The sequence below is a fragment of the Micropterus dolomieu genome, linkage group LG16 (genome assembly GCF_021292245.1).
Source record: "Micropterus dolomieu isolate WLL.071019.BEF.003 ecotype Adirondacks linkage group LG16, ASM2129224v1, whole genome shotgun sequence".
Lineage (NCBI taxonomy): Eukaryota > Metazoa > Chordata > Actinopteri > Centrarchiformes > Centrarchidae > Micropterus > Micropterus dolomieu.
The window spans coordinates 2,645,502-2,659,065 of NC_060165.1; the positions used below are offsets into that span (position 1 = coordinate 2,645,502).

At 40.9% G+C, this 13,564-nt stretch overlaps 1 protein-coding gene across 1 annotated transcript in view; it reads right to left on the minus strand.

The window, feature by feature from the left end:
• tmem178b (transmembrane protein 178B) overlaps positions 1-7,655 on the minus strand; it is a 154,081-nt gene extending 146,426 nt beyond the window's left edge. Inside the window, exon 1 of the mRNA XM_046072156.1 lies at positions 7,168-7,655. Coding sequence (XP_045928112.1) covers positions 7,168-7,549 — 382 coding nt within the window. The 5' untranslated portion in view covers positions 7,550-7,655. The remainder of the gene's footprint in view (positions 1-7,167) is intronic.
• Positions 7,656-13,564: the final 5,909 nt, after the last annotated feature.

A 13,564-nucleotide genomic window follows, 5' to 3' on the forward strand; every position in this document is an offset into this window, starting at 1 on the left:
AGTCTGGTTTCTGGCCCACCCGTCCACTTATACCACCTTCTTACTCATTTTCTTTTTTTAAAAGATACTTTTGGGGCATTTTGCCTTTTTGGTCTCCTTGTTGAAAGTCTGGTTTCTGGCCCACCTGTCCACCTACACCACCTTCTTACTCATTTTCTTTTTTAAAAGATACTTTTGGGGCATTTTGCCTTTTTTTGATAGATAGGACAGTGGATAGCAACAGGAATATGTTAATAATGTTAAGGAGTTTCTCAACCACTTCTGGTCCCATAATTCTCATTTCAGCTCTTGCTGAGTTGCTGAAATGTGTCAAGTGTTCATTTAAATCTGACTTACTTTGTATTGTGCTTTCAATAATTCTTAAAAGATAAATATATATATATATATATATATATATATATATATATATATATATATATATATATATATATATATATATATATATATATATATATACACACACACAGATCTTAAGTAGTAATTTCATATAGATCAATAAACATAGAAGCTATTACGGTGGCCCGGAGAGCTTAACGCACAGCATATTACGAAAACAGCTACAACACCTGCACAGCATTTAGAAAACACACTGCAAATACAGAAACTGTAAATGCAAATGGCAAATATGCACTCTGACATGGGCTCACACTTTGGTCTGTTTGGTCTGGTCTCAGACAGTCATCTTCTACTGAAAGAAACTACAGCTCACAATCTGCTGTATCAGCACGCTGCTAGCAGTTTGTTTAACAAACCAAACCGCAAAAAAACCCCAGACACAACTACATTACAACTACAACTGCATGGATATCAGTGTCTGAGCCACGACAAAGGCCAAAATGTGGCCTACAACAAACTAGGTAAGCTTGGTTTGTTGCTTATGTTTTATTGCTTGACTATTTTACCATTTTTATTGTTACTGTTTAGCCTATGTATTATTGTAAAGCACCTTGTGACTTGCTCTGTGCTATATGAAATAAATTTTACTTATTATAAGAGATGCACAATATATTGACTCAATATCAAAATATGAAATGCAAATGCAAAAAATGCAATACCAAAAATATGTTAATTTATGGAGAGATACATCCGTGTGACTTAGTTGTGTTTGATTAAGAGCCCACTTGAAATGGCTTTATAATTATCATGTTTGATTGGCCGGTTGTCCTGTCACAGTGTGAGTGCACGGGTCCACTACACAAACTTACACTATGGAGCATACCACGTGATGTGTGTGCATACTTTGACAGCGTGAATGAAGAGAGAATGAGAGAGAGAGATAAAAAAGAAAAGCGAAGCGAGTCAGAGGAGTGAAAGAAAAGAAGGACAAAAAAAGAAAAATGTGTGGCTCAAGGAGACAATGAAACAATGGAAATTGAAAGGGAAACATATCAGAAACAGGTCCCATCAGCTTGTGGTTTTACACATGTTCAAGACTATCAAAATTAATATAGTTATCGCAACATTTATGATCAATATCGCTACTACCCCTACTTACCATGACGTGATCGTAAAATAGCATATATAGCTGAAAAGAGGAAAGTCTAGGCTTTTTCAATAAATTTTTTTAAAATGTGAATCACAGCAACTCCGAGATTTGCTGTGGACAGATCCATATACTCACACATGACCAAACACAAAATACCCTGCAGGCGTAACATAAGGTAATAAAGTCTTTCAGTGTATCCCACAAACTCCTCTCATGAGATTTCAGAGCGAGAATTGTGCTTGAACGAGACTTCTGTTTCTGGTTAAAAACAAGAAGTGTTACCAGGTCTAGCCTGTCGGTTGTAAAATGAAGCACTTTTTGTGGATTCCATTTTGACGGGTGCAATTACCTCGCAGAAATACTTTGCAGCCCCTGCAGCTGCTTAATGCCTGCTGGCTGAAGCATCCAAGATTTCTTGTACCTACTATTCATTTTGACACCAAAATATGTGAAAATAGTACCCAGGTTTAAGAGTGAGTGAATACCAACCCATGTGTCCCTTTCCTTGTAGGCCACTTTTAGATTGCTTCTTAGTTGGGTTATTGAGACACTTGTTTCAGGCTATGTCTCTTGTTACTAAAATGCCTATGAATATAAATGTCATAATGGCATTTTTAAATTTATTTTCAAATATTGAAGATTGTAATAAACTCATTTACAGAATATGCCCCTTGGGCATGGGCACAAAATCCCAGGAGCCCCTAAGAAAAAGCCTTATGAAGTGACTGTCTAGAAAGTCTATGTGTTCAGTATAGAGATGTTCCCTTGTTTTATTCATTCTTGGAATGTTTATTAAAATGGGAAAGATTTTCAAATATGCTTGACTGCAGAGTCACTTTAATGAGAGAAAATATAATCTGGACCACCAGTTTCCATTTTGATGATGTTGTGTAGTGGCGTATTGTATTTTGTATAATATTTGTGGAGAGGACTGTCAGTGTGGCAGGGAGCTTTTGGTTAGGCTCAGAGTCAGAAAGCTTCTCTACATCTCAAGAGTGAGCAAACTGAAGTTCAGGTGCAAATTTCATCCAGCGGGACGACTGCTGGTTACATAGAGGGTCCTTTTAGGCACCTATGCCCTGGGCCCCCGTTGTTTCATAATCTGTCCATGGATTAACTAAAATATAGTTTTTAACTGTCACCGATGTCATTGCTTCTAGATTGCTGCCAGGTGGTGTATGTACACTTAGAGACCAAAACCACCAAAGTGTTCGTCTCTCAATACTTTCTGACTTCCCTACTCGCTCTGTGGATCTCAGCTCAAAGCCCATCGGTTCCTACTGAAAATATAAATCTCGCCTTGCAAGTATATAGTTTCATTTTTAACAAACTACCTAAAACAGCTGGCTACTGTAGTTTTTATCCAACCTTCCTCAAACAGGAGGAAATAGTGCATTTGCTGAGGACTGTTTTCAGCAGAGGATTAATCCACATTTGGCGCTCTAGTGAGTATTTGTGGCAGCAGGACGGTGTATGTGGGACTGAGTCAAAATAAACTACAGTGTGTGTATTTATGGTAATGAAGGACACTCAACAGAATGGCTTGTTGGTGTGCTTTTGGACAACAGTGGAGCTCTATGGTACAGAGGAATAAGATATACCAGGCTTTGGATACACATACAATAACTGTAAAGCGTTTTGTCCGTTAAGGCGGAAAAGCGGCACAGAAATGCAGTCTGTTTACCATTTACCAATGAATAGATTCGAGTTTCAGAATTATTAAATGTAAAAGTGATTTAGGATTGAGCTGTGTACAGAGACATGATAAGTGCTTTTGGATTATGATTCATTCCTGAAATATAACATCTATGTTTGTTTATATGAAAACAGCATTATCTTATTCAAAGGGACAGAACATTAATCATCAGGTTTTAGATCTATGTGTGATATTAGAGTTGTGCATGAATGTTTCCTGTCATTTCACAAGGTTCATGGGCACAGTGGGATGTGGAATCACCAGTTAGTGGATATAGATACAGAAATCATCCAGTATGGATGCCTGTGATTTGACTTTAGAGATTAAAACGGAATAAAAGTGAAAGAGCATGCGGGGGGAGGGGGCAGGGGACTTTATGGTGCATTGCTCTGACCACTGACTTCCCAAAATCCCTAAAAAAATTGAGTTGTGTCCTTTCTAAAATGCATGCTAGCAGCAGACAGGGCCCAGAGCTTAACATGATCTATCAGTGAAAGCTACTGGGTAGTGTGAATGCAATGCCAGGTTCATGAGATACTGGATTTACATTAAACATGACCTGTCAACAACACAGCTGTAGCCAGGATTTTAGAAATACAGAGGTCGGTCCAAGGTCCCCCAATGCAACCCCACTCTCACAAGTCTGACTAGATACAAAAATCAATATCTCCTCAAATGTTGAATCTCTCAGATTTTTACGGAAGAGTAGCAGTAGATAAGTAGCAATAGAGGCAGTACTAGCAATAGCAGTTGCAGTAGTAGTAGTAGTAGTACTAGCAGCAGTAGCAGAAGTAGTTGAAGTAGTGGTAGTAGTTGAAATACTGCTAGCAATGTTAGTAGCAGTAGGGCAGCAGAAGTAGTGACAGAAGCAGTAGGAAGTGTAGTAGAGGCAACAGTAGTAAGCAGTAGCAGAAGCAGTAGGAAGTGTAGTAGAGGCAACAGTAGTAAGCAGTAGCAGAAGCAGTAGGAAGTGTAGTAGAGGCAACAGTAGTAAGCAGTAGCAGAAGCAGTAGTGGCAGGAACAGTAAGGATAGGCCCGTAGACTTTATATAAGAAATGGACGTAGTCGTCGTGATGTCACCCGTTGGTTCGTGGACTGCCGTTTTGAAGCCTCGAGTTTGGCCGATAGGGCACCGCCATTTCGAGTTTTTGCAACCAGGAAGTGCCCGGAAGTGACGATACGGCAGCGCTAACGGCCGTGTGCTGAGCTAGCTAGCTTGCTTAGCTAGGTGCAGCTGTAACTCATTTTAACAAGTCTGACAACTTTGTCTAGCGAACAACAGTCTTAAAACTAAATGTACTCACCAGAGAAAGTGAACAGCCAACTCCTAATAAGCTTTTTCAGTGGTGTTGGTTAAATTTACACAGTGCCGAGGGTACGAGTCACTCTAGCCTGATTGACAGGTCGCCATGGTAACGACTTGTCAATTATAGATAATCCCACCCTGAAACATACTCTGCTTTATGGTCTATTTCAAAATAAATGGGACCATAATTCACTAAATGAACATCATTTTGTATTGAAGAAGACTTGAAACTAGCGACTGAGACCATAAACACATCAGGAAAGTGTTTACTGAGGTAATAAATCAGCTGAGAAGTAGCCTCATTTTACCATTATTTCTAATAGAGCCGGACTTCTTTTTGCAACCAGAAGAGTCGTCCCTGAAACCTGTCGAATACAGGTTTCAGGGACTTCCGCATTGGCTTCATATTGTAGACCGGAAGCTTCCCGCTTGGATAGGCCTAAGTAACAATAATGGAAGTAGTTTTAGTAGTGGTACTAATTGTTGTTGGTTGGCTGCTGGATGTCCCTGTATCCCGATCCAGCAGTTGAATGTTGTAAGTGCTGTTAGTAGATCACTATGCTGTAGGCCTACATGTAAAGCACACAGGTATGTTACTCTCCACAGTTCCGTCCTTAGTGACCCATCAGCGTGAAGGTATTGTTAGATGCATCATGATAACAAACCACGCGGTGCTTTTCCATGCTGGAATAGATCAGACCTCTCTATGGAGGCATTCATCTGATCACTGAGTACACTGACTGTGGGCTGTCCATTACCGCAGATGGTGGGCCATCAAGGCCATTGAGGCATCCTCAAAGGAATGCACAGCTGAAGCACACACGCGCACACACACAAGCTTGGACCAATAAACTCCATTAAAAATCTCAGCCTCCCTGTTGTTTTAACACACAGCACGCCTGTGTAGTATCATTTATCTCTTTTTTTCACATTTTTATTCATTTTTAGCTGCCGCTTTTATCCAAATCGACTTACAATTGCTACACATGTCAGAGGTTGCACGCCTCCGGAGCAATGATGGGTTAAGTGTCTTTGCTCAGGGACACAGTGGTGGATGGGATGCAGTGGTAATCGAACATGGGTCTCTCACACCAAGGGCATGTGTCTTATCCACTGCATCACCACCCTATCATCAACTACATGGGCCATAAGTGAATTCTGACGTTGGTCACAAAGACCTTTCTGAAAACAGGAATTGTGCTGGTTGTTTGAAAGACTTTTGAATTGACAGGGCCCAAAAAATTCAACAGCCGTATTCATGTGTTTCTCATCATGTTTCATGAACCACTGGATTAAATATTTAGCCTAGATGAAGTACAAAAGTCAAGTCAATTTTATTCATGTAGTCCAACATTACAAATCACACATTTGCTTCAGGGGGCTTTTTAAAACACATCAAAAGTTGTTCTGTCTTTTTTTGAACAAGATGCAGTACAGAGGTGCTGAACTATAGGTTTGAAGTCATTTGGAAACAGTGTCACCATTACATAGTGTTTCCACCAGACAGCACTAGTTTATTTTTACACTAAAATTTCCTGCTCAGCAAGTATCTTGGTCACAATAAAAAAGGATATTAAGAATGTTTATTAATGCTACGTGTTTATATTTAAAAAGATTACTATAGCACAATATCGTTATCAGATTTTTTAAACTCCCAAACCCAAATACTGATATCAGTATGGGCCTTAAAAATCTAGCATCGGCTATCCAAAACACTATTCAAACTGTATTCAATGATATCAACCACAAAAAAAGTCTTAAAATTCTGTGAACCTGTAACATGCAAATGTTGGGTATTTTATCTGATAAATGATGAATGATAATTTATTATAAATGATGGCATGCCTCATCATTGGGTTACCATCCCTTAAGGTGTGTTGTGGTTGTTTACCTGCCACTGAGGTCATGACTTGAAAATGGGCCTGTGTCAAAATCTAGTTTGAAGTGTGTGATGCTGTGCTTAAAAGGTGCACACGTAAATTAATCTGTGGGCCATGTATTATTCCAGCATATATAGAACACTATATACATGTCCAGAGTGGGGGAAGATTGGGGGTTACAGCTCATTTCTGCATGGAGTCAACCTAGCAGGTGAATCCAGCCATGCACATTAGACCTAATAGATCTAGAGCCAAGTGTTGGATCTCTGGAAACGGAGTAAAGGTTTCCCTGGAACAAAGCAAGACCATTTGTAGAATGCACCTATAAGTGAACTCTTGATGGGGGATATAGGACCAAAGAGACATCTTCCTGTCTCATGCTAAGTGGTTACTGGCCAACCCATACACCCTGGAATGATTATGTCATTGCAGTTGCAGGGTCAGGCGAGCACCACATAAACTACAGGAGAGCTCCAAATCCGACCTGAGCTCCGATAGAACATACCCCTAATGCAAAATAGCATGACAACAAGCAGTCTGCAGCCACGGGCCGTTCATGCCCACTCTCACGCTGAGTGACAGTGACTCTCTGCGTGCCTTTGGACAAACATTTGCTTTAGCAAGAAAATAGGTCGATGCCCTTGTTCGCCCTTTGGTCAAAGGAGCAATCACCACAGAGCAGGGTAATTAATTTCCCAGCACACCCCTGCCGTACGTGTTGGTGTCTGAAATGCACGCTGCTGTTTCTGCAACAATTCCAGCCTCTTTAGCTGGCTGACTTTTTTATTTCATTCTTACCTTTCCGGATGAGGTCCTCGATCTCTTGGTCGAAGCCCAGCCGATGGCACTTCCTCCACAGCCCCATGTTGGTGGAGTTATACTGTCTGCTGCACTCATCCGCGGCGCTCATGGCGAACAGCTGCCGCCGGTTCCGGGCCAGCAGCAGCTTCTCCTCCCAGCGGGGCAGGCTGCTCCGGCTGGCCCGCAGCGGCAGGCTGTTGTTGGGGATGTAGATGAAGCCCGGGTCCTTGCGGCGGCTGGAAAAGCTTCGGCACCGCTCCCTGTACCTCCTGGCGTCAGTCTCGTACCAGTGGTCGGAGCACATCGCCACGGCCAGCATGCCCAGGGCGCAGAGAGAAAGAGAGAGCCCGGCGTAGAGCAGTAACTTCCCGGCAGCCATGCTCGCTTCTGTCACAGCCGCATCAGCACCTCGACAGACGGACAGCTCCTCTGCGGCTTCCCCGCACGTTCAGCTCACATCACCTCTGGAGAGCAGCGTCAGGACCATTATCGAGGTGGCGATCTGGGTGCAAATAGAAGGCGAACCTTTCCGGCGCTGGCTAAAAAAATTGCTAAATCTCTGTATTCCGGCGTTTTGGGCTAAAGAGTGACAGCTTCTTTCCTGCGTGCTCGGCGCTGCAGCAGCTCGGCGGAGACATAGAGGACGCTTATCTCATCTCAGCCCCGGATCTTCAGCATCAATCCGTCTGAGAAGGGCGACACCAACATGCACAAAACATCAGCACAGCATTCGGGTTTTTAGTCAAGCACATAGTAGGCTACATTTTACACAAAATAGGCCCAACATAAACTACCTTTACTGCATAACCCACCCACTAAAATAAACGATGGACAAAGAAGGGGGCAGCAAAAGCCGCACAGATACAGGTACCCTACCGGTGCGGCTGCATTTAGCCGAAACCTATTTAAAAATAGCCCACAATGCCATAGCCCACTAGACCAGGTAATTCATTTGGATAGTGTCAATGTACCTGATGTATCCAAACAGTCCATGCAGACCGCTCAGTCCGTCAGCAGGAGGAGAGAGTCTGGATCAGCGCGCAGAGTCAGCAGCCCCGGCACGTTTGATAGGAGGACGGCAGCTGCCACATAGTAGGCCTGTCCATGGACCAATCAACGCCGGTCTGCCTGGAGGAGCGCCGTGTTAGCTCACAGGCTACATGAACCTACTTACTCGTATTACTGCTACTATGGTAGGCCTATGCATTTGGAATTTAACTTAACATTATAAGAATTACCTGAATTAGCTGAATGTAGCCTAAGCAGAGCCAACTGGAATACTAACTGGGCAAAGCATGCCACGGACTCTCAGGTGTCTGAAGGCTCAGAGTTCACCATGTGGCAACTCGTTTTTTAATTTGAAATTTTAAACTGAAATGATAAGGGTATTAAGGCAGCACAGTCTTTTGATAGAAGCCCCTAGTTAAAATGAAGGCTTTTATGATTTTATTTGGTTATATATTGTGCTTTACATTTGTACTTATCAAGTTTCCAATTATCAATTATTAACTAATAGCCTACACCCAACGTACAGAAATTGATAGAAGTGGTGGGGTCAGTAGGGGTCCACACCTCTGGCACCGCTGACCCAGCCTTTTAAGGGCCCTGTGCAGAAGACTATTATTGTTGATATCTACTTTATAGTGTTTGTACTGCTGACACTGCTTTTTACATTTAACTGTTCCTATAGTTCTACCCCTTGTGCTGATTTAACTAGCAATACTAGTCTTCTACCCAGTGAGGTCTTCTGATAGTAAAGCCTCTGAAAACTTGATTCAAAACTGTGTATCTAACATTAAAAAGTAATAAATGAATAAGCAACTTCCTTCAACAGAGCTAATGTGGGTGTGCTTTGATCATACCTGTTCAAATGTTGCAGAACTCTGATTGGTGCACAAACACATTCCAACATCAGCTTTTTCTGTCTGAGCCTCAAAACTGTCCAACTTTGGCAGAACATGTGTGTTCATGATTGAGAAAACATATTTTCAGGCCTTTTAAGGTTTATTTTTCTTCATCATTTTATCACTTCATCCAGTTGTTCTGATCATACCATAACTACTCTTATTCTATTGTCACTATTGCAATAACTCCTACTACTTCTAGGGGTGAGAAAATGGAAAGAATACTATGTGGATGAAAGTTTTCTGCAATTTTACCAGAGGTAGGACAAAATCCTAGGCTGTGTCTGAAATCACTCCCTGTTTGCTATATGGGGCTATATTTACTGTTGCCCGTTGAGTTTGAGTGTCAAGATTCTGAGTGCGTAAATTTATTCATGATAAAATTCCAATGGAACAAAAAAAGTAGTGTTTATTAGATGTACAACCCTGCAATCCATTGCATTTTATAAATGCAAAATTAATATTCATGGGACACTACACCTGTCAGTGATGACCCAAAATTCAGATTCAGAGATTCAGATTCATTAGTGTCAAAAATCCAAATTTATTTCCAGCTCATTGTTACAGTCCACAACTTCACTGTTCTGGTTCAGTGTCACAGCTCTCATCAACCTGCTTTCCAGCAGCAGCAGGCAGCTGTTCTCTGAGAAAAGGCTCCGATGAACCCACTGTACACGACCTGCACAGCACCACACAGCAGAGAGAGAGTAGAGTGATCACAGTGGAACGTTTAGCAGCTAAAGAGTTAGATATTTTTTTAAAGTCCTGTTTGACACCATCAACAACATGTCTTTTCTGATAATGATAGCAGCAACTTTTTCTGTTTTTGTGGATACGATTAGAGATGTCAGGGCCAAACTCTTTTAAAAAAAGGCTAATCTTTATCCATCCCCCCCAAAAAACTATTGGTCTTTTTATCTTCTGCCGTTTATCTCAAAGAATTTGGAGAAAGTTGTTGCCAAACAGCTCACTGCCGCCTTGACTGCACACAGTATTATAGATAAATTCCAATCTGGTTTCCATCAGAAGCATTCCACTGAGACAGCTCTTCTCAGAGTCTCCACTGACATAATGATGTCTTCTGATGCGGGTGAATGCTCTGTTCTGGTGCTGCAGGATCCCAGTGCAGCTTTTGATACTATAGATCACAGCATCCCGATTCAAAGGCTTAGGCGTTGGTTGATATCTCTGGGAGAGCCCTGGACTGGTTCTTATCCTATGTCTCGAAGAGGTGCTTCTCTGTGTCACTGGGTTGTTACATAAACTGCTGTTCTTTCCTGTGGCCTGCTTCAGTGTTCTGTGTTGGGCCTGATTTTATTTTCTTTGTTTATTCTCCCCTTAGGTCACATTGTTAGCAAATTTAAAGGTATATCTGTCCAACCCATCTTCACCAGAAAAACGGCTGTATAGGTTGATTATTATTTAGCTTATTACAAATCATTTTTACCTTTATTTAGGCCGCGACCTCTAGTGGCAGAAGAAGTCAGGTGACTATGGTGACATAGTATGAAGAGTGGAAGAGTGACAAAGTCTGTGGAAGGAGGGTGGTGGGGTGGATGGACAAGTGAAGTAAACTCAGGACTTTCACTCAGGAGACTGAAGTTCAAGTTCCCATGTAAAAGAAAGTCAAACATATTTTAAGTGCAGCAAGGCTGTTAACCAGGTCTGGCAGGACAAGTCACATTATACCAATCTTGTTACATTGGCTCTCTGTCATGTTCAGGATTCAGTTTAAAGTGCTTGTTTTCATATATAGAGCCCTGCATGGTCAGGCACCTGGGTCCATTTCTGACCTGCTTCACCCATATGTCACCACTAGGCCACTTCAATCCAGGGCTTAATAGCTGTTCCTATCGCTCAACGAAAAACAAAAGGTGATCATGCATTTCAAGTGGTGGCGTCTGCGGAATGCTCTTCCCTTAGACTTACATTCTGCAGTCTCTGCGATTGAAGACTCTTTTGTTTAAGCTGGCCTTTGTCTCGCCACATGCTGTCTAAATTATACAAACATTTGTGTTTTTTACTCTTATGTTTTATTGACTGACAATTTTATGATTTTTACATTGCTGTTACTTATGTTGTGATTGATTATTATTTATGACTATTGTTATGTTGTTGTTGTTATTGTTGCTTTGTGTCATTGTTGTCTCTTGGCTTTATTATTTCACTCTTGTGACTGTCTTTTCTGTAAAAGGTGCTATAATAAGTACACTTTACTTACTTACTTGCTTGTTCAACTAACCCCAAGTTGCCAAAAAATGCAGCTACCTACTCTTAGACCACAAATTCATTCATTAATATGTTGTTCATTCTGTTTGATACTATTATATTGTGGGTACAATAAACATTCACAAGAATAGCTACAACCCAACAAAGTGCAATGTTGTGTTTATAAATGAAATTGCCCACACTATTATTAATTACCAGGTTTAACAGTAAATTCTCACAGTAATTTACTGTAATGAAGCTTCTGCAATGCATGAAGGGTAATTTTTGGTAACATTACAGTGAGCTGCTGTGAATCCGGTTTTCATAGTAAATGCTCACAATAAATTACTGTAAAGAAGCTTTCACAATGCATGATGGGTCATTTTATTTTCCAATTTACTGGCTACTTAGTTGCGGTAATAATACAGTGAAAATGGTAAATTACAAGTAATTACTGTGATTAGTGTGCTGCGCCATACTGTAATTTAGCAATAAAATAGCATAGTTTTACAGTAATGTTGTGGTTTAGTTACAGTGAATATTACTAATTTACTGTAATATTACTGTAAATTGTTGTGAGTTTACAGTAAATATGATGATTATTACCGTTTCATATTGTAATTTTACAGTACTGTTGTGTCTGGTTACTGTAGAAAATAATCACGGTATACTACTGTGAATTTATTGCAATTATTAGCCAGTCATTTACTGTTAAATTACAGTAATATATTTTACAGTGTATGTATGTATTCAATAAAGTTTATAAAGTTGACTGAAGTTAAGGCGTGTTGATTTAACGGTTGCTCTGGTGTAACCATAGACTGTATATAAAAAGGGTGTAACTCAAGAGCAGAAACAAACCCAAGTTCTGACCCTGCTCATGGCATGGTCCCTGATATTCATTTTGGCCAGTCTATGCTGTAAGTAGCCTATGTCTTCATGGCATATTTATGTTGTGTGTTTCCTGTCAGGAAGTGTCACTCTGTTGTGCAGGTGAAAATGTCCAGAAGGGTCTGTGGCTGTGGTTTTCTGTTTCTTCATATCTGGCTCCCTCTTCTGTTAATAAATTGTAAAGACACAAAAGAAATAGACTATTGCTAATGGCGCCACGTAGACTGAACTGACAACTGTCGCTGAAACATGCAATAATTCAATAGATATTCAGAGCAACTCTACTTTCACTATTTAAATCGAGCTTTGAGGTAAAAATGCAGGGGATACCTAAAAGCCCATTCTATTTCAAATTATATCAAGTGCCTCACAGTGGCATGCAGAGGTGGCATACAGAGAAAAATATCAAGATGTAAATTCAGAAAAATCACACTAAACAAAACAAAGTAGAACAGCAGACATATACTGTAGGTGACGCCACTGACCGTAACGACTGTTGTTACAACATCCAGAAGCACTAACGCACCAGTGGTATCTATCATTTAGACAACGACCGCAAAGAGATTAAATAGCTGAGTTTCCCTACCAGTCAGTCAGAAACGAAGAAGTCTCTCGGATGAAGAAGTATCTTCAACCAAGTCCAGTCCTTGATTTTAACCTTCTGTGGGTCCTAACCTACCATTTGCTTGACCATTTCAGTTACATCTTTATATGCAGATGTTTACTCAGTTCACAATCTGAGTTAGTGTGTCTGCATGGATTTGCACTAACATACAGTGGGTACGGAAAGTATTCAGACCCCTTTAAATTTTTCACTCTTTGTTTCATTGCAGCCATTTTCCAAAAATCAAAAAAGTTCATTTTATTTCTCAGTAATGTACACTCAGCACCCCATCTTGACAGAAAAAAACAGAAATCTGTGCAAATTTATTAAAAAAGAAAAACTGAAATATCACATGGTCATAAGTATTCAGACCCTTTGCTCAGTATTTAGTAGAAGCACCCTTTTGATCTAATACAGCCATGAGTCGTTTTGGGAAAGATGCAACAAGTTTTTCACATCTGGATTTGGGTATCCTCTGCCATTCCTCCTTGCAGATCCTCTCCAGTTCTGTCAGGTTGGATGGTAAACGTTGGTGGACAGCCATTTTCAGGTCTCTCCAGAGATGCTCAATTGGGTTTAAGTCAGGGCTCTGGCTGGGCCATTCAAGAACAGCCACGGAGTTGTTGTGAAGCCACTCCTTCGTTATTTTAGCGGTGCGCTTAGGGTCATTGTCTTGTTGGAAGGTAAACCTTCGGCCCAGTCTGAGGTCCAGAGCACTCTGGAAAAGGTTTTCGTCCAGGATATCCCTGTACTTGGCCGCATTCATCTTTCCCTCGATTGCAACCAG